The sequence below is a fragment of the Lytechinus variegatus genome, chromosome 1 (assembly GCF_018143015.1).
Source record: "Lytechinus variegatus isolate NC3 chromosome 1, Lvar_3.0, whole genome shotgun sequence".
Lineage (NCBI taxonomy): Eukaryota > Metazoa > Echinodermata > Echinoidea > Temnopleuroida > Toxopneustidae > Lytechinus > Lytechinus variegatus.
This window is the reverse complement of record NC_054740.1, coordinates 23,821,217-23,846,146: the sequence shown is the minus strand read 5'-3', so window position 1 is coordinate 23,846,146 and position 24,930 is coordinate 23,821,217. Positions and strand designations below refer to the sequence as shown.

At 35.5% G+C, this 24,930-nt stretch overlaps 2 protein-coding genes across 2 annotated transcripts in view; one reads left to right on the top strand and one right to left on the bottom strand.

Moving 5' to 3' along the window:
• The window catches only part of LOC121429897 (delta and Notch-like epidermal growth factor-related receptor), a 39,078-nt gene that overhangs the window by 3,026 nt on the left and 11,122 nt on the right, over positions 1–24,930 (top strand). Inside the window, exon 3 of the mRNA XM_041627160.1 lies at positions 355–486. Within this exon, the coding sequence (XP_041483094.1) occupies positions 355–486 (132 nt within the window). The remainder of the gene's footprint in view (positions 1–354; positions 487–24,930) is intronic.
• Positions 2,110–12,051, bottom strand: LOC121409622 (neurotrypsin-like). Its single transcript, XM_041601530.1, has 5 exons — positions 11,523–12,051; positions 8,014–8,334; positions 6,918–7,247; positions 4,668–4,979; positions 2,110–3,723 (listed from the first exon to the last, which is right to left on the bottom strand). The coding sequence occupies exons 1-5, from the start codon at positions 11,593–11,595 to the stop codon at positions 3,437–3,439; spliced, it is 1,323 nt and encodes a 440-aa protein (XP_041457464.1). The 5' UTR covers positions 11,596–12,051; the 3' UTR covers positions 2,110–3,436.

Below are 24,930 nucleotides of genomic sequence, written 5' to 3'. Positions count from 1 at the left end.
TAATGATCTGAGATGATGGTTTTCCAAGTGTAAAAGTACAAATTTAAAATTACTGTATGCTCATTACAATCACTACCACTACTGCTAAATACTACTGCTCATACTGCTACTACTACTACTACCACCACTACTACTACTACTACTACTACTACTACTACTACTACTACCACCACTACTACTACTACTACTACATGTACTACTACCCCCACTACTACTACTACTACTGCTACTACTACTACATGTACTACTACTACTACATGTACTCTACTACTACTATCACCACTACTACTACTACCACTACTTCTACTACTAATCACTATTATCATTGTTTTTTAAAATCCCTTTTCAATTCAGATAACCCATGTTTGCCTGTAAACCCTTGTCATAATTCTGGAGTGTGCACATACGATGTTAATGAATCCCTTTCTAGTGCATCCATATCTTGCATATGTGACCAGTCTTGGATAGGCGACCGCTGTGAAATTGGTAAGCCCCAACTCAATAATTGATGTTCGTTTGCTCTTTATCTCTACGTGTTGATTTGCGTTTTGTGCTTAACAGTATCGGGCTTTCGCTTTGCGATGCACAACGGATTCATGAATGTTGACCAACAAATGACAATGAACAGCTGGGAGGTTTTGGTCGAAAATTGGTAAACAAGAACAGCAGTTTCAAAGCTGACATAAATTACAAATATATTACTTGTCCACAGTTCAGGACGAAACTGCAGTTTTGATTCACCACTTTTTCACCAGAACGACTTCTTAGTTTTTGTGGCATGAAGGGCGTTAGACAATAGATTTGCTATGTTCTTGAATCTGTTGTGCATCGTCGTGCGTTAACTCCCTAATGACGCATGCCATAATGTGTGCAGGGTTGAATGGGAACGCACCCATCCCTGAAAACGTCAAGTTGCCAACTCGTCAACTTACCACATGGACTACCCTCATTTAGTTTAATGCCATTCCGTCCATTAACATTTCGTCTTACAACCATTTGGTCCAATCATCACTTCGTCTAATCACCAATTCGTCTTTGACCATTTAGTCTCATAACCAGTGGGTCTAATATTTGTTTGTTTTTATTCATTATGTCCAATTAACATCAAGTCTAATTAGACCTCATGGTATATGGACCAATTGGTTCTTAGACGAAATCGTGAGTGGACGAAATGGCAATTAGATCTGATGGATGTTAGACGAACTGATGGTAGACCAAATGATAAGACGAGTTGGCAATAGGACGAATCGGCATTGGACCAAATGAAAATAAACCGCAACAACTGTCCTGACTTGCTTGTTTGTGGGATTATGGGAGGGTGTGTGGGAATGTGTGATAGATATATTTGAGGTGCGTGTGTATAGCGTGTTTGTGATTGGATTAATTTTACCTTTACAGAGCTGCATATGTTTGTATCGATGTTTGAGAAAAAATACATTTGGTTGGACGAGCGCGTATGTGAGTATGGTGATGTGAATGATTTTTTTAAAAACTAATATTCTTATTTAATTTTTTTATAGAAAAGAAAACCCCACGAAAACAGACGTCATTTTATAACAAAACGCCTTATTCGACTATGGTCCTGAACGATGTATGATAGGTAATATGGTAGGGGTATTTCGGATAATGCTTGATAATGGAAAATATTCCATTAAATAATTCAATTACAATCCACACAAAATAGATCATCGCCCTTACCCGCTACATGCATCGAATCGGCGTTGATCCATCAAACAGTTAAGTTGTAACAAGTTATTATATAAGGTCAACTTTGGGGTAGGCCTGTTCAATGTTGGCACTAAAAACAAATCATAATTAAGAGAACCATTTTCCGAATGAGAGACCATGTTACATAGCCCACTCCCGCTCTTTCCTTGATAAAAATAACAACGTAGACCATTATACAGTGCACACATCCACCTTTTTGGTGCTCAATGAACTCCTATATTACCCCGGCTAAGCTATAGTCTGTCGATTCTGGTGCTCAGAGCTTTGTGAGGAGTTAAAGATGAAGTCCCATCCATCAAAGAAATAATGATGAATGTTTTTCAAAAAAATCAAACAACAAAACACTGAAAATATCAACGACAACGGATGAAAAATAAGAAAGTTATGACAATTTAAAGTGCTTATTTTAAGGAAAACAGTGATAAAGATATACACGTCAATGGCGATGTGCAAATAAGAAAAAGAAAAGTAACGTAATTCACGATTTCTTTCGCAAATAATGATACGAAATCTTATCTTCCAATAATGTAAATTCTTGTTTGATTCCTCATGGAAAATGCATGTTCATTTTGATGGAGGTCTTTTTTATCATCAAATCTATGAAAATTGAAATATTTCGTATGCCTCACAAAAAATGCAAGAGAAGTAATGAGTGTGAGAGACATAATCGACTCCCTCCTTTGAATACTAACCAGGATGTGAATTTGAATGTCTTGTGAAAATAACCCAAATGGCATTGCCAAAACTCTTTCGTTTTATATCGAATATTGACGGAAATGTCAGTGCTGTGACTGTCTGAATTTCTCTACTCAAGCAATTTCCTACTATGCCCTATAAATTCAACATTAAAACAAATATACGGTATTGTGTTTCTTGTCATTGTTTTTATTCATCCCAGTAAAAAAAAATGTCAGCCGCTGTGTATCATCAAACGGAAGAAGTTATTCAATTCGGATATGACAATGCTATCTCTCAGTCTAAATAACTCATAACTTATTATTATTGGAATTTAAGAGTGTCTACTTCTTGGAACAAAAAAAATAAATATATATATTTTCCGGCAAGCTCTAAACAGGGTAAGAGTCTTCCCATTGATGAGTTCTTGGTCTGAGACGGCATGTTGTTCAATGTTGAACAAGGTTCTTAGATCACAGTCGTTCACCTACAAGAGGACAGACTGTAATCACAAACTCGGGAGGGGTGTGTAGAATACGCTGTTCGTAGCAAAGTGGAAAAGCTAGAGTAGTAACAACTGGCTTTCTGAGTGTCGTGTAAAATCAGCGACGCACTCCAAATTCATTTGTCCCACAAGCGGCTGCCTTGACAGTTCGAAAACTGTTGTAGTGACCAATGTCCTTATCATTTCTTCATCAGTAATACTCTATCATCCAAATTAAGGTCTGCCTGCTAAGCGAAAACATGTGCTAATGAAACCCATTTTGCAACTGGGACCTGTTTCACGGAGGCGATGTCATGCTACATCAACTTAAAATTTTGCAATTCGGCACAAGCCCTGCCTTAGCGAATGGACTGTTCCAGTTTGGAGCAGTGCGATATCATGCGGAGAGTATGTCTAGGTTACTATAAGCTGTAAACTGTTTTTAAATCAGCTGTCGAGGCTTTTTTCTGTCGGAGATAATGTTATCATAATTTCGGGTTTGAAAGGGACCCTGGTTTCACAATGGTAAGCTACAGTTGTGTAATATCTTCACACAAATGTATCTCCTTTTGGTTTTGTCGGAAACTGTCCAATATCATCGTAAGATGGCGGAGACACCTCTACTCCATCTACATCCGACTTTTGATTCAGTGGTTCACTGGCATCAGGTTCTTCTCCGTCTTGCGTTGTTCCTTCCGGCCTCGATCCCACAACAGTTGTGGCGTTTGAGCTTTCGTCTGAGAGACACCTAAGACAACATTTACAAACAGCTACAAGGACGCTTAGACAACCGAGAACTATGCCAGTTATTTGTATCCAGGACAGAGGTCCCTTGTCTGTATGAAAAAGAAAGCAAGAAAAATATCAAAATAAAATTTAGCATGAACTTGACACGATATCATTTAAAACAATTTGACATAATACATGTATTATAGTTAAATATTGCTTCTTCACAGCCTTTTCAGCCTTTTAAATGTAGGATTGTCTTTACAGCCCTCTGTCCAATCTTTTTAGCCATTAATTTAATATGTATCAACTTGATGACAATAATTTCATTCAAATCCCGGTAAAATAGCCAACGACCAGTCGATGTTCTTCTTTTTCAGGGAGTTCGTTCATAAACGAACAAAACAATATCGAGGAAAAAACATAAATCACAAAGTATTAAAATGTAAAAATCAAAAGAACAAGTAGAAAATATGTATAAAAAAAGAAGAAAGAAAATAAATAATGTGGATTAAGAGAGGAATTTTCCAACTGTATATACAGCTGAATTGAGCTTATTTCGCGATTATTTCATGCCAATTAATTAAAATCCAGGATCCAAAAGTAAATGCTATTTCTTGCAAAGTCTGTTTTTGCGTATATTTGAAAAAATATAGTTTTTTTAATTTCATTGTGCACAACATTTCTTCCTCGATGTCTTCTACAACTTTTGAGATCGGATTCAAAGCATATGAGTAGTTTTCTTTACGTAAATCTATGGAGGTTTATTTTAATCTTGTAGTGAACGAACATTACCATAATAAGTTTGGTGTAAGCAATGCTTAATACTTTCGTTGATGATTTATAAAATAAGGGAACAATGACGTACATTTACAAAGTATATCGCAATTCATTATTTAACAAAACCAAATTAAAATAACCGAATTGTAGAAAATAAAGCATAAATGTGTAAAAGTCGAAAGGAGTCTAACGACACATACACTATAAATGAGACAAAGAGACACTTATACTCGAATACATACCACAAGATACAGAAGAAATATGACATACTCACTTCTGCATTTAATAGCGATGTCATTATCGTGAGTGCAGTTGTCATGAACTCCCCATCCTCGAGAGTGGCAAGATCGCAGTGATCGCTCCAAGCCGATGCAGTTCACATCATCCAGCAGGATCATCCCGCTTCCACCAGGGACGTTGCGGACGCTGGTCCTGGCTGCATCGTCATACCCCAAGCCCATGCACACTACGTCAGCTTCATCCTTGGTCCATCTGCTGTTGCAAACAGTGCCCCAGATACCCTGGTAGTACACCTCCACTCGCCCATGGGCTTGGCTGCTCCCGTCCGCGAGGCGCGAATCTCCATCTGCACAATGAATGCACAGTAAAGACACTGATTCACATTTTTTTTTATACAACGCTGTATATGAACCTTAAAGTAGTTGCTTAAATAATTTGAACGAGTGTTTAAAAATGTTAAACTAAGTTTTTTAATACCTAATTGTCAATGAATTAAGCATTTTTATTCAATCCTAACCAGGCCGAGTAATTTTTTTTGGCGTGTGTGTTATATGACAGGGGAGGTGGGGTTCGTTGAGATCTCGGCCGCCTATCGTGCGAACGCCGTGAAAATTTGTATGATTATAGTGTGGGATGTGATCTACAAGGCTGCGTGGTTGATTTTTCCAAAATAATAAGATTTTTTTTAAATATGAATTAGTTATGCTATAATGTATGCGTAAATAATATGTTTGCTCTAATTCATTAAAAGAAGTATTTATAGCATTGCTATTACATAGGAAAATACTCTGGTTTGAATATGAATTTCTTATGTATTTTATTGTTTTATGAGTTCCATGTCTTTCAACCTTTTGTTTTCCTTTGTTTTTCTCCCAAAATTTATGGCAAAACCTTTATGATGCATAACTACATGTATGCTAAATCAATTGATTTCAGCGGATGAAAGTAAAAATAAACATATTCTGTAAGAATAAGAAAAAAACTCACTTCATATTCACTTTGTACACAAAATCGTGTTTGTTTTTTAGCATTTTGGGTCTGACGTGCACTTATCCAATGTTGCGTAATATTTCAACCGCATAACCGGGTATCATAAATTATTTTGTGCTAAAAAAATGCGCAAGACTTCAAAGTAAAAAACCAGCAGGTGGCGCGGTCGAAAAATTTCGCACGGCGGAATGGTCACGGAAAATGTCGAGTCGAGAGGGGGGGGGGTTGATTCAACCCCACCCCTTGCGGTTTTAGGGGTAAACTGTTAAATAACTACTCCAAGGTTAATATAGTAAGCAGTTTTGTATTTAACAAAACAAAAAACAGTATTAAACTGTGTATCAAGATTATGAAAATACAGACAGATTCAGATGGTGCCAGTATTAATAACTTTAATGGCGTAACATGACTATTACGATGCCCTACATTGGAACATTCAGATGACAAAGTACCTGCAAGTTTTATTCATGATGTGATAATTACTATTCGGTGTGTTAATACAATATGTGATGATACACAACGAAAAAAGAAAGATATCTACATGTGACAACGTAGGGGAGCTCTTAATCGATAAGTTTTTTTTTTATTTTGACTGAATAGGAACACCCTATTCTGTCCATCAAAGCAAAGGCTATGTTCGCCAATAATTTGTAAGACGGGAGGAACATTCTACCTGTTTGATCAACACTTGCTCCGTGGTATGTTTTTTTTCTTTGCCTCACCTTGGAATGTATGGTAGCTTTAAAAGTGCTGTCGATCCGACAAGATGTTAAGATATTTTATCTGACCACGTCGACATAATTGTGTTTTTATGTCAACATGGTGTGATGTGATAACATGTCTTACCAAGTCGTCGTAGTAGCCCTACGATGTTTACAACGCGAGAAATGTTATCTTGTTGAGTCGACTATATAGAAAGTTGCATGTCGACATGGCGAGATATTTTACCTTGTCAAGTCAACTTATAAAAAGTTGTCGGTATACATGGAGAGATACTTTATTTCACCAAGTCGGCGTATAAAAAATTGTATGGTAGTCTACTGTGCAAACGCTTTACTCGAAATGAATACAGAGCCTAGAATGACTTCTGTACTGAAGGCCAAATAGCAAACTTTATTTCTGCTAGAGTCTGTCAGTTTCAATCAGATTCTATGCCAGCAGACTAGCCAGATGTCGCCATGACGAAAATAATTTCTTTCCAAGCAGATAGTGAGATACTGGTGGAGGTATCTCGCCATGTCAACATAGCTTTTTAATAACTTTCCGTAGAAATGACATCCGAGACTGATCTAACCTTCTGTATGTAGACACACTACGCCGATATTCTTATCATTGCTGCATTGAGATGAAACCCATTCACTTCGGGAACATTCCTCCAGGCGATTCTCGTTGCCTTTGCACACGACAGGATCCAGCCAACCTCGGCCATTTCCATCTCCAAATCCAGTTCCAGTGCTGAAGGAGGCTCCTCCTTTAAATCCAAGCTGTCTGCAGGCTGCTTTGGTTTCTGCTAGTCCCCATTTCTTGCCACACACCGTGCCCCATTCGGCATGGTAGAAAACCTCGAGGCGTCCTTGATTAGTTGCATTGCCTCCCATCAATCGCAGGTCTCCCTCAGCCGGTTCTTAAATCCAATACAATAATTAAAATAAAAATGATTAATGCGAGGATATGACAGAGAATATAATAGTTTTCATGCCTCTTGCGTCCCTAAATTCTCACAACGGTTCTTGGTCAATTTGTTGTCCTCTCAAAATAATCACAAAACGCGCAGAGCCGCACTACCCACCTGAATTTATGACTAATATTGTGGCTTCATAACACTTAAAGCAATGATGATAACGCGCGCTTACATACGTAATTCCGAAGCTTCGTTATTCCGAAGGTTCGTAATTCTGAAGGTTCTTTATATATAGTCCGAAAACAAATGAGGTTCACAATTCCGAAGGATCGTTTGTCCGAAAATGAAGTGAGGTTCGTAATTCCGAAGGTTCGCCGAAAATGAAATTAGGTTCGTATTCCGAAGGTTCGTTAGTCCGAAAACGAAATGATTAACGAACCTTATTTCGATTCCGGCTAACGAACCTTCGTAACAACGAACCTTTTTCGTTTTCGGATTAACGAACCTTCGGAACAACGAACCTTATTTTGTTTTCGGATTATCGAACCTTCGAAATAACGCCACAAATGTTTGGATTAACGAACCCTTTTAGGTTTTCGGATTAACGAACATCGAGGTATAGGCAATTTACGTGTTTCGGAATTACGAACCTTCGGAATTACGAAGTGTAACCGATAACGCGACGTGAGCTATAAAGGGAACTTAAGTCACAACGTAAGATTCAGCATTTACGGAACTTCCGTCACAAAAAACAAAGCTACCAATTTACCAGCATCAACCAGGCACCTTACTCCTGCATCCTCTGAATGGTCACATATGTCATAATCATTAAAGGAACATTCCGAGAGCAACTTCTCTGTGCCACTGCACTGTACCTGCCTCATCCAGATCCTGCCGACTCCTCCGTGAAACAGCGACCTTGTGAAGGCCAACTCCGCTCCCGGATAACCCAACTGACGACACACCACTTTGGCGTCCGATATATCCCAACTATCGTCACATATTGTTCCCCATTCACCATTCTTGTAGATTTCTACACGCCCCTCGTTGGATGTAAGGCCATCGACGAGTCGCAGCGATCCCTCAATAGCTGTAAGACGCAATGGAAACCATAAAAACTAGTATCAATATCATCTTATTTCTACGCGTGTGTTTTCTTGTTTCAAACCGGGATGTACTTCCCCCACTGTCAATCTGTTCATGGAGTCAAGCCTAGTGTCAAGGGGAGAACGGCTCAAAAAGTGTAGAGCTATCAAAGTTTGCAGGGCCTTGGAAACGATTTTTAGGTGGGGATGCTGATGTGGGGATGCTGATTTGAAAAGTAAACTTTTTCCATTTTAAAGCATCTTCTGGAATACCTGGGGGTGTTGCCTGTGGAGAATAATAGACACAGCACCCCAAGGAAATTTTTGAGGGTGCTTCATGCAGCATCCCCGGTTCTCAGGGCCATGAAAGTTTGCGTGGCAATTAAAACACAATTATGACGGAGCGAAAGTGACTAGGTGCATTCACGGGGCGGGATCCTCCCATTAGATCAAACATTTAGGATCATCCCTGTCCCCTAAATAAACCTAAATCAAACCTAATTAAGTATATAATATAACTATGAAATCGAGACGAGCAATAATGATACCATAATGATAATGAAAACTAAATATATTAAGATTAATAAAACAAATAAGAACCTAAAAAATCAAAATAAAAATAGGTATGCTTCAATATATTACGATAGATGATCTAATGTTCATATTAAACTTACTACTATCTTGGATGATAAGAAAAGTGACTGTGCATATTTATTATTATTTTCTTTTGCCCATAAGATAGTGATCACAGCTAAAAGACAGTTTGAATGTATGTCCGACATTTGACAATCCATGACATTTGTGTCCATGTGGTCCCTTTGGTATCTTCTAATAATGATACAATAATATATATAGAGTGCGTATCAAAAAAAAAGTTTACAGTTTGAAAAGACCTGGGAATTAAAAAGTATACAACATTTGGGTATTTTTTTCACATATAATCTTGGGTTTGGGTCTCATCTATCCAATGAAACCTGAGTAAGCACTGTCCATTTTTGTAAAGCTCGCAGATATCGGTTTGCGCAGAAATGTTCGTTTTCACGCTGTGTCAAGGGGTAAGGGCGAAGTCCGGGCGAAGTCAAACTTAGCCTGCGAAACATTTCTCATACATTTCCCTTGCACTTTTAGTCAATTGAAATAAAACGGATACATTCAAGCATTTTGTAACAATTTTGTCACCTAAATTGAAATTTCAACACTTAGTAAGCACAACCTTTACCCTTTTTGTGCCAGCTGGATCTGATAACAATTAAATCTGAACAAAAGTTTATATCAGACTTCTCCAGCATTTTTTCATTAAGTTTTTATCATTTAAAGTGGGTTTACGTTTCATTTTTTATTTAATACTTGTTTCTCCACACTTTTCCAAAGCTTAACAATGACTAATAAAACGAAAATCAAGCCTAAGTCATTTAATGTAAATTACAGCTCAGTGAAAAGCAAATATCGTCATGATGGCCTCGGTATGTGGGGAGAAGGGTGGGGCTCAATGCACTCTTTGAACTATTTTGGGCAAGAATACAAGTTTGAAAAGGTAAAAGATGTGTTCAACTCAATTTTACTAGCTAAATTCCACGTGTTCTTCATGATGAAGGTCTACTTTTATTCGCATAACTATTTCAAAGTTCTGCGCAAATCATTTTTACTAACTTTACAAAAGTAAGTGGTGCTCACTCCAGCGGAAATATTTTTTGACAATTATATCGTCATTTGCTTAAATGGACCTGAACCAATGTTAAAATGTGAAAAAAATTTCAGGATATTACAAACGTATAATTTTGCAGGAGTTTTTCTTAGTGTAAACTTTTTTTTGATACGCACTGTATATATATACATATATATATATATATATACATATATATATATATATATATATATATATATATATATATATATATATATATATATATATATTATATATATATATATATATATATATATATATATATATATATATATATATATATATATACAGTGTCTACAAGAATTATTTGTACACTGTACAATAAAAACATTGAAAATGAGTAGGTGGACTATGATAAAAGTTATTTGTAATCGGGCTCTCATAAAATCTCATGAATTATATATCATAAAAAAGAGAAAAGTATAGTTTTTGTTTTCCATCTAGTTGCAAATTGCTATCGGTCACGCATGAATGATTATAATTAATTAAGTGTGATAATGCATATTTTCATACCTTTTTGTGATCATTGAAGCATGACTCACTGTGCTTCAATGATCATGACTTATTTCTTTTTTTTCTAAGAGATGAGATGACATGCTTCCATTTTAAATAAGATTCAGATCCTTTTCACCTGTTTTATTTATTTTGACAGGAAATGAAATATTAAAAATAAGTCTAAGGGGATTAACCTAGATACACTGATAACAAAACCAAGGCAAAGGCCTGGTTTATAATGTCGCATATATTTTAAGAACACATTCAAAATGTTGCAAAGTTTGCAATGCAAACCATTAAATGACTCAAGGAAAGGTGGTCTAAATATGCTGCCATTCGATAAAGTGTTTTTTTTTTTCGTGCTAGTCTCGTGTAAAACCCGTTTGTTGATAAAGAAAAGTAAATAAATCAGGGCTGTGCTTGAAGACTAACCGCCGCCGGCCTCGAATCCATCTATCCTTCCATTGTCTCCCATCAATTAAAACCACAGCCGCATGCAGGGCTGTGTCATAAGTCTACTCTAGTCTGCTACGCAGACTCTGAATGGCTCATGAGGTGGGATCTGCTACTGGTTTGCGAAGCAAACCAGCCTGAAAGGGCGAGCGTAGCGAGCCATTTCTGCAGCCTCAGTAGACCTAGTCTGCTATGCAGACTCGTTGAATCAGCTAAGGTACACACACTGCAGATGTGGGTCTACATTTGTAGACTAAGTCTACTCCGCGGATGATATTCGCGTAAATTATACACGCCTTAGAATCCATAACAACATCAACAATGAGTACAACATTAACACATGTAACCATCCATACGGCCAATGGTTTCGTTTAAATTTTGTGATTCACTCAGTATTGTAAAGCAGAATTTTGCATGTACTATAAATTATGGATTAATACTCCACGGTCTCGCGCGCTCACCATCATTCTCTCTCTCTCTCCCTCTCTCTATATACATGTATATATATATTTATACTATAGACATATACTTGTACATTATCGCTGCCATAGCATAGCTTACATTGTCCTGCTGAAAACGGCTTGCTGCATAATGGAAGAATTACACAAGACAAAAGCAAGAATAGCACATCCATAATAGACTGTCATTCCAAAGTAATGGGATTTTCACTGTTTGTATCCATACCATACAATGCTGCGTTGATCGAGAGGGATCGAGAGAAGTACTATAGCGCTGTAGTGTGAGCATGTACACGTACACGTGCAGTACATGTAGCCATATGCAGCGGCCCGGTGGAGCGGTGGATAGTACATAGACACCGCCCCTTCCGTTGGAATTACTCCGTGAGCGAGTGAGGAAACTGGATGCCCTTGACATATGGCAGACCGGCGCTTCGTCATAATTAACAGTTGGTGCAGAACATGAACAGTCTCCCCGACAGTCTCTTTGAACAATGATTTTTTGTTTACCGAATCTTCGGAAGCACTTTGTATAAATGGCGAAAGAAAATATTAATGATAATAATAATAGTAATATTGACAATACACTGCAAACACACCGGTGTTTATTTAACACCAGCCCGGTATCTATATCAGTCCACACCAGAGAAGCGCTAAACCAATACCATGAATCAAACCGATATTGGTTTAACCATGGACCTAGAGTGGTAGGTCGATGGTTTAACTCTGTGTGTATATGTGTATTTGAGTTTTGTCAGACGTGTATCAATCAGATATGATTATGTACGTCTGGGACCGACCTTTAACGTCACCTTCCGAAAGACGTGACCAGGGCTCGAACCTCTGCATCAATATTTGTAACTTCCCCCACAGCTTGGATTACAGGCGCACGCCAAGTTATAGCGTGCTAACTTTGTACCTTTATAACGCCAAACCAGTGTTTTTTGCATTCCTGGGGCCCGTTGCATAAAACTTTTAATCTGAGAAAACTCAGGTTGTTTTTACCAGAGTTTTTGCCCTGTGTTAAAGTCAATGGCAGAAATCAGACTAACCATAGTTTTCAGTTTTTACCAGAGTTTTCTCAGCTAGGTAAAAAGTTTTATGCAACAGGCCCCTGCATTATGAAAAATACGAGACATTTGACTTCCTCCTGCTCGTACGCACGGGCGTCCGTCGATATAACACATAATATTTTTATGAAAATATGCACCTTTTTTCTTAAAAGTTGATGGAGAGGGGGAAAAATTAATCGTATCAAGTCGGGGTATTCAGTAATGAGTACAAGAGAAACTATATTTCACTGATTTTCATGATTCATCCCATTTGATTAACTCATCTATTCGTGTTTTGGGGCTAATCTTTCCCTTACGCATTGCTTTTTGGCAGAAGTTCTATGGAAAATGCACCTTTTTCACACAAACTTTGAGACACTCTGTATTCATTCCCCCATTGCTCGAGAATGAATGGGCAGTTAACGACGGGGTTAAAGATTTATTGAAGAATGGAATGTATATTTCATGAAAATGAAAGCCATTTCCCCATCGGATGTTATCTTCAATACGTGTTTTTTAGATGAAGTCAGTTATCGAATAGGCTCTCCTGGCATTTGAGGTCTCTATCGGTGACGTCACTCAGGATCGTCATGCCTGGACCATCGGCCAGGCAGGGGTCGCAATGGTATATGAGTTATGCATAATGCACTCGATATATACAATAATCTTGTCCTCCCGTTCAAATGAATGTGAAACTCATATAATTTCCATCAGAGCATTCAACAGGAGTACTGTAGTACACATTTCTTTGTTATAAGTGAATTAAAGTCCCTCCAGTGAGTTTGCCTCACCCCTATTGTGAAAATGTATCACCCCTAAGTTGTAACACAGTCAGCTGTTTGCACTCAGGGTCACTCCGTGACCTGTGTGTGCGTTCAAGAGTTGTACACGATTTTCTGTCTCATTTAGGCAGAAATCTTTCATAATGTGTGGACTCATATAGATACCAGGCTGGTTTTTGTCTCTGCATAGTGAGACTATAGGCGCCGCTTTTCCGACGGCGGCGGCGGCGTCAACATCAAATCTTAACCTGAGGTTAAGTTTTTGAAATGTCATCATAACTTAGAAAATATATGGACCTAGTTCATGAAACTTGGACATAAGCTTAATCAAGTATCACCAAACATCCTGCATGAGCTTCATGTCACATGACCAAGGTCAAAGGTCATTTAGGGTCAATGAACTTAGACCATGTTGGGGGAATCAACATCGAAATCTTAACCTGAGGTTAAGGTTTTGAAATGTCATCATAACTTAGAAAATATATGGACCTAGTTCATTAAACTTGGACATAAGGTTAATCAAGTATCACTGAACATCATGTGCAAGTTTCAGGTCACATGATCAAGGTCAAAGGTCATTTAGGGTCAATGAACTTTGGCCGAATTGGGGGTATTTGTTGAATTACCATCATAACTTTGAAAGTATGTTGGTCTAGTTCATAAAACTTGGACATAAGAGTAATCTAGTATCACTGAACACCCTGTGCGCATTTTAGGTCACATGACCAAGGTCAAAGGTCAATGAACTTTGGCCATAATGGGGGTATCTGTTGAATTACCATCATAACTTTGCAAGTTTATTGATCTGACTTTTGAAACTTGGACATAAGAGTAATCAAGTATCAATGAATATCCTGCATGTGCAAGATTCAGGTCACATGATCAAGGTCGAAGGTCATGTGAGGTCAATAAAATTTGGCCACATTGGGGGTATTTGTTGAATTACCATCCTATCTCTGTAAGTGTATTGGTCTAGTTCATAAAACGTGGAAATAATTATAAGAGTAACCAAGTATCACTGAACATCTTGTGCGAGTTATAGTAGTTTTCAAAGTCAGCACTGCTGCTATGTTGAACTGCGTGATGCAGGTGAGACGGCCAGAGGCATTCCACTTTTTTATCGGTTACACTTCGTAATTACGAAGGTTCGTAATTCCGAAACACACAGATTGCCTATACCTCGATGTTCGTTAATCCGAAAACGTAAAAGGGTTCGTTAATCCAAACATTTGTGGCGTTATTCCAATGGTTCGTTATTCTGAAGGTTCGATAATCCGAAAAAGAAATAAGGTTCGGTGCCGGGGTTCGGTGTTCCGAAGAATCGTTAATCCGAAAACGAAATAAGGTTCGTTGTTCCGAAGAATCGTTAATCCGAAAACGAAATAAGGTTCGTTAGTCCGAAAACGAAATAAGGTTAGTTAATCAGTTTTCGGACTAACGAACCTTCGGAATTACGAACCTCATTTCTTTTTCGAATTAACGAACCTTCGGAATTACGAACCTCATTTCGTTTTCGGACTAACGAAACTCCGGAATTACGAACCTCATTTCGTTTTCGGACAAACGAACCTACGGAATTACGAACCTTCGGAAATACGAACCTTCGGAATATCCGAAACTTCGGAATAACGAAGCTTCGGAATTACAAATCTATGCGGTTTTACACTATGATAACTATGATAATGAAAATAATGATTACTCTATGCATTTGAATGAAAGATACATTAACTACGTGCGCATTTATGCATAGGGTACAAATTATGATTTATTGTTTCATGTGTTCACATTTTTTACAATCAGTGAGAATAATAAAACATAATAATGATATTGGGTAGACAAAATACACTTAAAAGTAATAGCCAAGAACACAAAAGGGTCTTGCATATTTTTTGAAGCTGGAATCTTATTCCATCGATTCATTTCGAATACATAATGTGTAGGTCATACAATTAAATACATTTTATAAGTGTGAGAAATTACATGGACCGTACAATTAACCTTGGTAACCATTATTTCATTTGAATATGTTGCGGCGTAAAATGAGGATAAAAAAATTGGTGGGAGGCGTTGAGCTATCCTACCTTTTCGAAAATATTTGACACAAAAAAAATCTCTTCCGGGATTCATAACGAGGCCCTCAGCTTTCAACGTTCGTTTGATTCGGTTTGGTTGGTTTTATTTACCATATAAAAATCAAAACAAAATACACCAAAAGATATATATAGAACACATAAAAAGATTGATCACTCGATTCAGAGCCATAGATATTTTTTGCAGGAGTTTCTGCATTTTATTCAGAAATCAATGATAAATTAACATGTTCACATAATTGAATGAATTCAATATAAATGTGACAATTTAAAAGATACATTGTAAATAATACAGAAAAGACTGATAATTAAATCATACCTAAGCATGTGATATAGTTCGGTAAAATACAGGGGCCAGCTATTATTAGCACAGAGGTGCTTGAAGCAATAGCAGCCAGGAGAGGGGGCTACATGAAAACCATCATAAATTATATTTGATAAACTGATCGTCACGAAATATAAGATTTAAATATATATATATATATATTGGTAGAAAAAAAATTGGTAAAAAGAAGTGCAAGTGTGTGCATGTGGGTGAGTGCAGGTGAAACAAATTAGGTATACTTAGAAATAAGAATTTTTTTCAACGAAGCTTTAAACGAATAGAGAGATGTACATATGTGGCAATGCATTCCAAATATCTGGGCCACGGTGGCGTATCGTCTTATGAGCGAGTAATATTCTTGGGTTGGTTAAGTGAAGATCTGTTGAATGCCGTGTTGGATAATTGTGAATGTCTTTGTTGTAAACAAAAAAATTGCGAAATGGAATCGGGATATTGGAAGAAAATTTATACATAAATATGGCCGTTTGATAAATGTTAATATCTTTTATTTTCAATGATTTTAAGTTGTGAAATATTGGATCAGTATGTGCAATGAAATGTGAATGAGTACATATGCGGAGTGCTTTCTTTTGGAGACGGAAAATCTTTTCTATTTTTACCTTACTACTATACCCCCATACTAAGTTGCAGTAAGATAAGTGGGATAAAACGAACGAATTATAAAGCATAAATAATTATTTTTTTGGAGAGATAATATTTTAATCTAAACAAAATTCCTATTCCTCTGGATGCCATCATGCAAAAAATTGTGAATGTCGGTGACTGTTCCAGGTTAAATTTGAGTCAATCCATACACCTAAAAATTTTGTTTCTTGTTTTTCAATGATAGGAATGTCATCTATGTATATATATTACGGGAACATATGTTTAGTTTGACTGTGTTTGAAATTCGCAAAATTTGTTTTGCTTATATTTAGGGAGAGTTTATTAGCTTTAAACCATTTTGATAATTTCTTTAATTCTAAATTAAGTGTCGGGACGAGTATACTTAAGTCTTTGTGGGAATAGAAGACATTTGTATCGTCTGCAAATAAAACATATGTTAATTCTCGAGATGCATTTACAATATCATTCATATAAATCAAAAATAGCAAGGGACCTAAAATCGATCCTTGTGGTACTCCACATTTCATAGTACAAATATTGGATGTTTTGATTTGAAAGAAACATAATGGCGTCAATTACTTAAGTAATCTTCGAACCAAGTGAAAACAACCCCTGATTCCATATTACAAAGTAAAATGCGGTGATCCATTGTATCGAATGCTTTTGATAAGTCCATAAAAACCCCAACATTGTGTTCTTTTTTAGAGAGAGAATCAGATATTTTGTCGAATAATTGTAAAATTGCATAATTGGTTGAGTGATTCTCTCTGAAACCATATTGATTTGGAAATAATATATTGTTATTGTTCAAAAAGGAATACAATCGCTTGTAAACTACTTTTTCAAGAATTTTAGAGATACTCGGTAATAAAGATATTGGTCGGTAGTTGGAAGTGAGACATGGGTCATCTTTCTTATATATTGGTATTATTTTTGCAATCTTAAGTGGATCGGGAACAATGCCATGATACAGAGAGAGGTTAAAAATATGCATGATATAATGGTTAAAAAATGCATGATATAATGGTTAAAAATATACATGATATAATTATGATACTATGGCTCTGCTCTTCAGGACTAGAGGTCCAATCAAATTAACATGAAAATTAATTTATATATTTATATCCTACATAAATTAAATCCTGTATACTGATTGGTTTAAATATGATCATGTGACCAAACATATTCTATTTTGCGATGATGTCGAAAATGAAACGCCCACCGGAGAAAAAGTGCTATTCCGTGACGTCAATGATGGAATAGTCGACTATTCCATCATTGACGTCACAGATCATAATGGCGCAAGCACTAATACGCGTTTCACTGAGCGCGTAACTAAGCGCTTCAGGAAAAGTAGGTCAGTCAGCGCAGCTGGTTTGATTCAGATTTAAAAAAAGATGATCTAAGAGCACAAGAACTAGATTATCAAGATCTATTTCTATAACTTATTAAAGTAGGATATGAAACAAATATACCAGGCCTTTATTTCGAAAGTATGGAGGGAATTATTCATCCTCGGTTGTACTGGCATAATCACTATTTAAAAAAATAGTAATGCCAGTCCAACCTCGGATGAATAATTCCCGCTATACTTACCCAAAGCCTGGTATATTTGTATAATATATATATATATATATATGTATATATATATATATATATATATATAGTATATAGTGTAACCATTAATCCTATATACTATATATATATATATATATATATATATATGTATAGGGTCATTCTCAGAAAAATGCACCAATTTATGGAGGGAAAAATCGTAAAAATTAAGTCTACAGAATGGGTTGAAAGATGCATATTGTGAAAGTACCATGTGTGAGAAAGGGGCAAGTCGCCGTTGCGTCAATTTGAAGTACTGACCGGATTAACTCGAGCACTGATCAACGTTACGGAGGTTAATCGTTAGCATTGCCCACCTAAGTTATTCGATTAAATCACTTTTGAAATGATTGGAATTGAAATGCACACAATTTAGTTTCAGTGTGGTATCAACAATTTTATCTCTGAAGCCAAAATGTTTTCAAGATGGATAAATATTCAATATTGTTTTTCAGAAGCAGGATTTTACCAAATAACATATAACAAAAAGTACCATAAAAATCATTGCACATCTTTCGTTCAGTGTAATGTTCATAATTTGAATGAGGCAACCTTAAAATAAGTTTCATCTATAACCTGAGATCCTAAGCAATGCATGACCGATGCTGGGAATCCAAAGATAGTCTACCATTAAATTCTCTCGATGGCATTTAACTCTGTCAATCTTTGTTACGAAAGTTAAAATTAAGTTACAAGTTCCAATAATTATTTTGTTAGCTTAGGAACATCCATATCAAGGTTTTCGTATATCATTTTTTTTAAGATTAATGTGGAACGCATTTCTTAATTCCCCCCCCCCTCCAATAAAAAATGTTAAAATAGAACAGGAAACGGACAACTGTCATTTTTGTTGTCGTTCTTGGTCACAGTTAAAATGAGAAAACCGAATAACCGGGCCACAGAATTGTAGTTCATCTTAGAAGTTTCTGGCCTCAAGTAATCCTAAGCAAGATCCTAAGAAATGCATGACCAATTCTGGGAATCCCAAGATACTTTACCATCAAATCATCGAGTGGCCTTTACCCTTGTCAATCTTCGTTACGGAAGTTAAATCAAGTTACAAATTGCAATATTTATTGTTAGCTTAGGAAAATCCATATTTAGGTATTCGTATTACCTTTTTTTAATAAATAAAGATCAATGTGGAGCGCATAGCTTAATTTGCCACCCCCTAAAAATGTGAAAACATAACATGAAACGGAAACTGTAATTTTATTGTTCTTGTTCAAAGTTGGAATGAGAAAACCGAATAACAGGGCCACAGAATTGTAGTTCATCTTAAAAGTTTCTGGCAATAAACAAAATATAACAATCGTAGTCCCGTAACCAGGATGAGTTCTCTGGGTTACGAGGAATCCCGCCGCTTGCCAATAGCCAAAAAAAAAGATAGAGAGAGAAAAAAAAACATTTAAAAGGACATGGGGAAACGAATAATAATAAAGTGAGGTAAATGAAACAAGAGGCTAAAATATCAGAAATACATAAATTATTAATGGAATCTATATGATCTAATCGCGATTTTTGTTTCATCGAGATACCCAATTACGCATCCTGTTACAAAAATGATTTACAAACATGATGAATAGCCAAAATGTTTGATTATCGAAATGCGTATTTCATTAATAAATTCCAACAAACCTTGAGTGTTTGAATACCCTTTCTACGTTTTCATGTAGGTAGACCTATATCAAATATTTCAGCTCTTTTCATGCGCATTAAAGGGGTCATCCAGGCTAAAAAAAAAGTTCTGAACAGATAATAATATGAAAAAAAATAAAATACTGCAAATATGATCAAAATCAAACAAGGAATACCGAAGTTATGCCATTTTAAACATTGTTAAAGATTTGCATTTATTTTTAGGGGAACAGTATGGTCTATGCATATCTTTATGAATATTAAAAGAGTTGATTGATGGTGTACATACATGTAACCCCCACTTGTTCTTTTATATTCTATTGCATGAAATTATTTTTTTTATTCAATTTATATCCTCTTTATTTGAAAGCGTGCTTAAAATGTATGTTTTTATATTGGAATGACACATTTTCAGCTAGCGCTTTGCACTCGCTGCGCATCAGTTCCTTAGCAAGACACCCATCCTTTTTATGATTACAAAAAGTTAATAGAATGTCCCGTTTTGGGTTCTAAACTTCAAAAAGCGCGCGTTTTACCTTTTCAATAATTGTTTATTGGATATATATCTTGTTCTCAAATTAAAACGTCCAAAAATGATTGTTTTCAGATCAAAACATAACAAATTTACAGTCGCATCAATTAAGATACCCATCCTTGTAATTGGTACAAACACTGTTTAGAATGTCAAGGTTTCAGTCAGAATACTAAAAAAAAATCAGCTAGCACTTTGTACTCACATTAATAGTTTATTCAGATATCCTCCTGATCATTTTTACAAAAAATGCTTAGAATCTCAAGTTTTCAGGTTAGACTATACACAAGTTTTAGCTCGCGCTTTGCGCTCACATTTTTGATCGGTGAAATAACCCTCCTCATCATTGCTCATGAGTCATTGCAAATAGTTTTCCTTTCTGTTTCCTTGTCCATGAAAGTTTAATTGTTTCTCCTTATTCCCTTTCTTTCCACCGTTTCTGCCGACTTCAGCATTAGACAAAGCCATGTCACATGTTCTGGAACTAGAATCGTACTATCAATCTCAGCAAAGTACATCAAAGAAGTGTATTAACTTCCGTAACATTAATTGTTACGGAAGTTAATGCACTTTATATAGCAAAGGAAGTTAAAATTGTTAAGTTCTAAAGAAGATGCCAATATTCCAAATTTGTAGTATGAATTATTTAAAATTCCAAAAGCATTAAATATCGTATATAATTCGCGGGAAATTGTTTTCGCTGGCAATTTTCCCTCTTTACAAAGTGATGTCGAAAATAAGGTGTGTAATAATAATTTTACAAGGATGAATAGCTATCATTTTTATGGGTAAGTAGGTGGAGGGTACCTTATATGATTTATATCTGTATGATCCGGAGTGATTCAATATACATGATATAGCACAAATTTGTAGCATATTCAAGAAAAAATGTTACGGAAGTTAATGTCTTAATGCTTTAAGGTCCAACGTGGTCCTTATGTAGCAGCCCTAACTTTGCAAACTGTATTTATTATGAAAGGTGTCTCTTATTCTATATAATACTGAATTCTCAACAGAACTGCTAAAGTGCATATCTTCTTAAGGTGCGTTACGGATGTTAAATCTGTTTAGTCATACATTTCATTTTGTAAGAATAGTCCTTTATTTTCGTGTAAAACAGGAAACACATATGATAATTCCCTATCAATTATTTATTATTATTGATTATCACTCTACTTGCAGACACATTATCATATAATATAATTCAGTTTGAAAGGGAGAAAAAACTTGTGGCAGTATTCGTTACGGAGGTTAAAATAAATTTGGGACAAAGTTAAAAGTGAAATTAATCACAAAGTGATCATCAAATACTAGGATAAGCGAAGTATGTCAGACGTTTACACCATGCTGCCCTCACCAGACATCAATGTAGGTAAGAAATACAGAGTACTTATAAAAGAGAATGATAGTAAAATCTAAAACTGACCCGAGACAGTGTCTATTCTAACAAAAAGCAAAGCTAAAAGGCTTTTGTAATAAAATTAGAGCTTTGCAAGTCACTGGTCGCATATGCTTTGTGAAACTAGTCTATTATTGTCATTTTCTTGATAAAAATTTTATAGAAAATGTTCAGAGTTATAAAGCTAGCGGCCATAAGATAGTCGAGACACGTTTTTTGTGAATTGTATAATTTTTTGAGAATGACCCTATATATAATTGTGATGAGCAAGGACCTAAACATTGCGTGGGTGCTTCAGTGAGTAATATATTGGCGAATAAGCTAAAAAAGCAATGAAAAGCATTGAAGCGGGAGACGTAGCCTGGATTTCTTCAACTTTTATTAATACAAGCTTTCGGCCATTTAGTTCGGCCTTCTTCAGGTATCTGAAGATGTAAAAGACATAATGGATTTACATGTAATATGCATATATTTGGATTAATTTACTAAATAGAGGTATATCTTAAAAGAAGATGTTTTACATCGGTAATGTTTAATTAGGATTATCCAATAGCTATTAAAATTAAGTTTACGCAGATATTTATTTTTTAGACTGGCACACGAAATGAAAAATACTTTTTGGAAAGAAATGTTCTTAGCGTATAGCACACTGTTATCTATGCACTGTAATGATATACCTTGCCAACCCTTATGGAACAATGATTTTATCAAAATAGGTAATAGCTCAATTCACAGTAGATCTCTAAATAATAGGGGTGTTCGTTTTGTTAATGATATTTTGGATGTACATGGCAATTTCCTCTCTTTGAATGACCTTCAGGAAAAATACAATGTTCAAATAAATTTTCTTTTTTACCGTGGATTATGTGATGCTATAAGAGACGGTTTTAGCAATGGCACACACTTTAGCAAGTTCCAAGAACCTATTATCCCTGATACAATAGCACTTGTTATGAAATATGATAAAGGTTGTTCACACATCTATACGATTCTTAAAAAGAAAAGAAAAGTGAGTGTAAAAGTTTTCTTAAGTGGAAGTGTATATTCGATATGAATGACAAGCAATGGCAGTCGTATTGCTCTATTGGATTCAGTTGTACTACCGATGTGAATTTACGTTGGTTTCAGTTCAAAATAATGCAACGCATTTTATATACAAATGAAATATTGTTTAAAATTAATTTAGCTCAACAACAAAAATGTACTTTTTGTAATGTACACAGTGAAACAGTCACTCATCTACTTTGTGAATGTACATGTATTAAACATATATGGGACAAGTTTGAGCAATGGATATTTCTTAAAACTGGAAATAGAATATTTTTCTCTAATAAAGAAAAATTATTTGGCTTAAGAGGTTCAAGTAATCATGCATTAAATTGTTTATTGATAGTGATACGGCTAATGATTTACACTTCCAGAGTAAAACATCAATTACCTGTTTTTGATAATATCAAATTTGCACTTCAGAATTATTTCAAGAATGAAAAATATATCGCAGAGTCAAATTGTAAAATGGTAAAGTTTACAAAGAAATGGTTTCAATTACGTGCCATGTTTACATGAGGTGATCTGTTCAGTTCCCTTTCCATGTACAATTATACATATGAATATTATTGTTCATTTACTCCTCGCTTGTTTCTTAAATTGTTTACTATTATGTGAACCTGACAGTTCAATTTATATATTTGTTGCAATTACTGTTGTACTGTATTTCGTTGTTATTAATTTGATTTGTCATTGAAAAGATATCTTGTTATGTTTGAATAAAATACTTGTGGAGGGGAAACAAATTGAAAAAAAAAAATATTTATTACAAAATTTTTTTGAAAGTATGTAAACATATTGGGTTATGTGTGTTGTATAATACATATATCTCAAAATGTACAATGATATATAATAATATATATATCTCAAAATAATACATATATAAGGTATTGATTCATATATACATTCGCGTCTAAGCACGTGAACTTATGTATGTAATCACACTCGCAGTCACATACATACATACGCGCAGACACCCAAACCAACCCTACTCTAATTGGTAGTGCTAGTAATTACACAAAGTATCATATAAGGTAGAGGTAACAATGATATATGTGGTTCTGCGATAAATAAATGATGTATACAAAATGATGTATAAAAAAAAGGACCCATTTCCGTATCCCTTTCAAGGGTCAATGCACTTTCACTAATATACACACCCACACATCACCTACCTGGTCAAGCACTTACAGTAAAACTTGGAGGTAAGAAATCAGACATTTATAATGTATCTTTTTTGTATACATCATTTATTTATCGCAGAACCACATATATCATTGTTACCTCTACCTTATATGATACTTTATATACCTTATATGTATAGGATTAATGGTTACACTTCGTAATTACGAAGGTTCGTATTCCGAAACACGTAAATTGCCTATACCTCGATGTTCGTTAATCCGATGTTCGTTATTCCGAACCTTCGGAATTACGAATGTATTCGGGATTAATAGTGTTTTCAAATAATTATGAATTCTGAACCAGTTACGGTTGGCAAACCCTATCAAATTGACAGACAGATGAAGAGATCTATAAACTCAGCAATTACTTCCCCTTTACCCACATTTTTCTTTCGAAAAGGGATGACAGCTCTGTGATTGTCATTTATTTTGCATATTAAATATTCACACGCACACACACACCCAATTCTCATAAATGTATATTTCACTCTAAATAGTTTCGTTTTTTTAAACGAAACTAGTTAGAGTGATATGCCTATATGTGTATGGGTGGTGGTGTGTGGGGGTGTATACATGTAAAATGTATTTGTATGTGTGTTAATGGAGAACATGGGAACTGGTGACAAGAACGTAGCAAAATTTCATCTGTATTAACATTTAATAAGAATTGCAAACTAAGATATTTTGTCTTAAATCTAGACTTGATGTGGAATCACAGTGTATATTATGTTCAAAATGTGATTGACTGGTGATCGAGGCACCAGAAAGTCTGAAAAAAAATGAGACAATGTCGTCCGTTTTGGTCAGCTCTATGCTGTATGCTACTGCTTGTTAACCCATCAATAAAGCTCCATCATGTCAGTGATCAAACATTATTTTGTCGATTCGACCTATTGGTATGGGATTGTGTTAGTTACATTCGATGCTGATCATTCTTGTTGTTAAGGAACCCCTTTTATGTGCATTCTGGCTCACTTAGCAGTACGACCCCATCTGCTCGCACTTTCCCTACCTTTAGAACATTTTCTTTTTCATTTTGATTAGAATAAAAGCCTATTGTACTTTTTTATCATATGGAAAAATCAGACAATTTTCCAAAATGATGTTGGATAAAGCCGAGGTAATAATAGTTATAAAAACGCGACTCGGAATAGAATATTTCTAGATAGATGGCGCTATATAAATGCCTATTATTATTTTATTATTATTATAAGAGTGGTT

Excerpts from the sequence above, each read along its gene's own strand:
- LOC121409622 (XM_041601530.1), bottom strand. The coding sequence starts at position 11,595 with ATGGATGTGCTATTCTTGCTTTTGTCTTGTGTAATTCTTCCATTATGC. Across the intron at positions 7,248-8,013 it reads AAGGTGCCTGGTTGATGCTG|AACCGGCTGAGGGAGACCTG; the intron begins GTAAATTGGTAG and ends ATTGGATTTAAG. Across the intron at positions 4,980-6,917 it reads AGTGTGTCTACATACAGAAG|ATGGAGATTCGCGCCTCGCG; the intron begins GTTAGATCAGTC and ends TTCATTGTGCAG.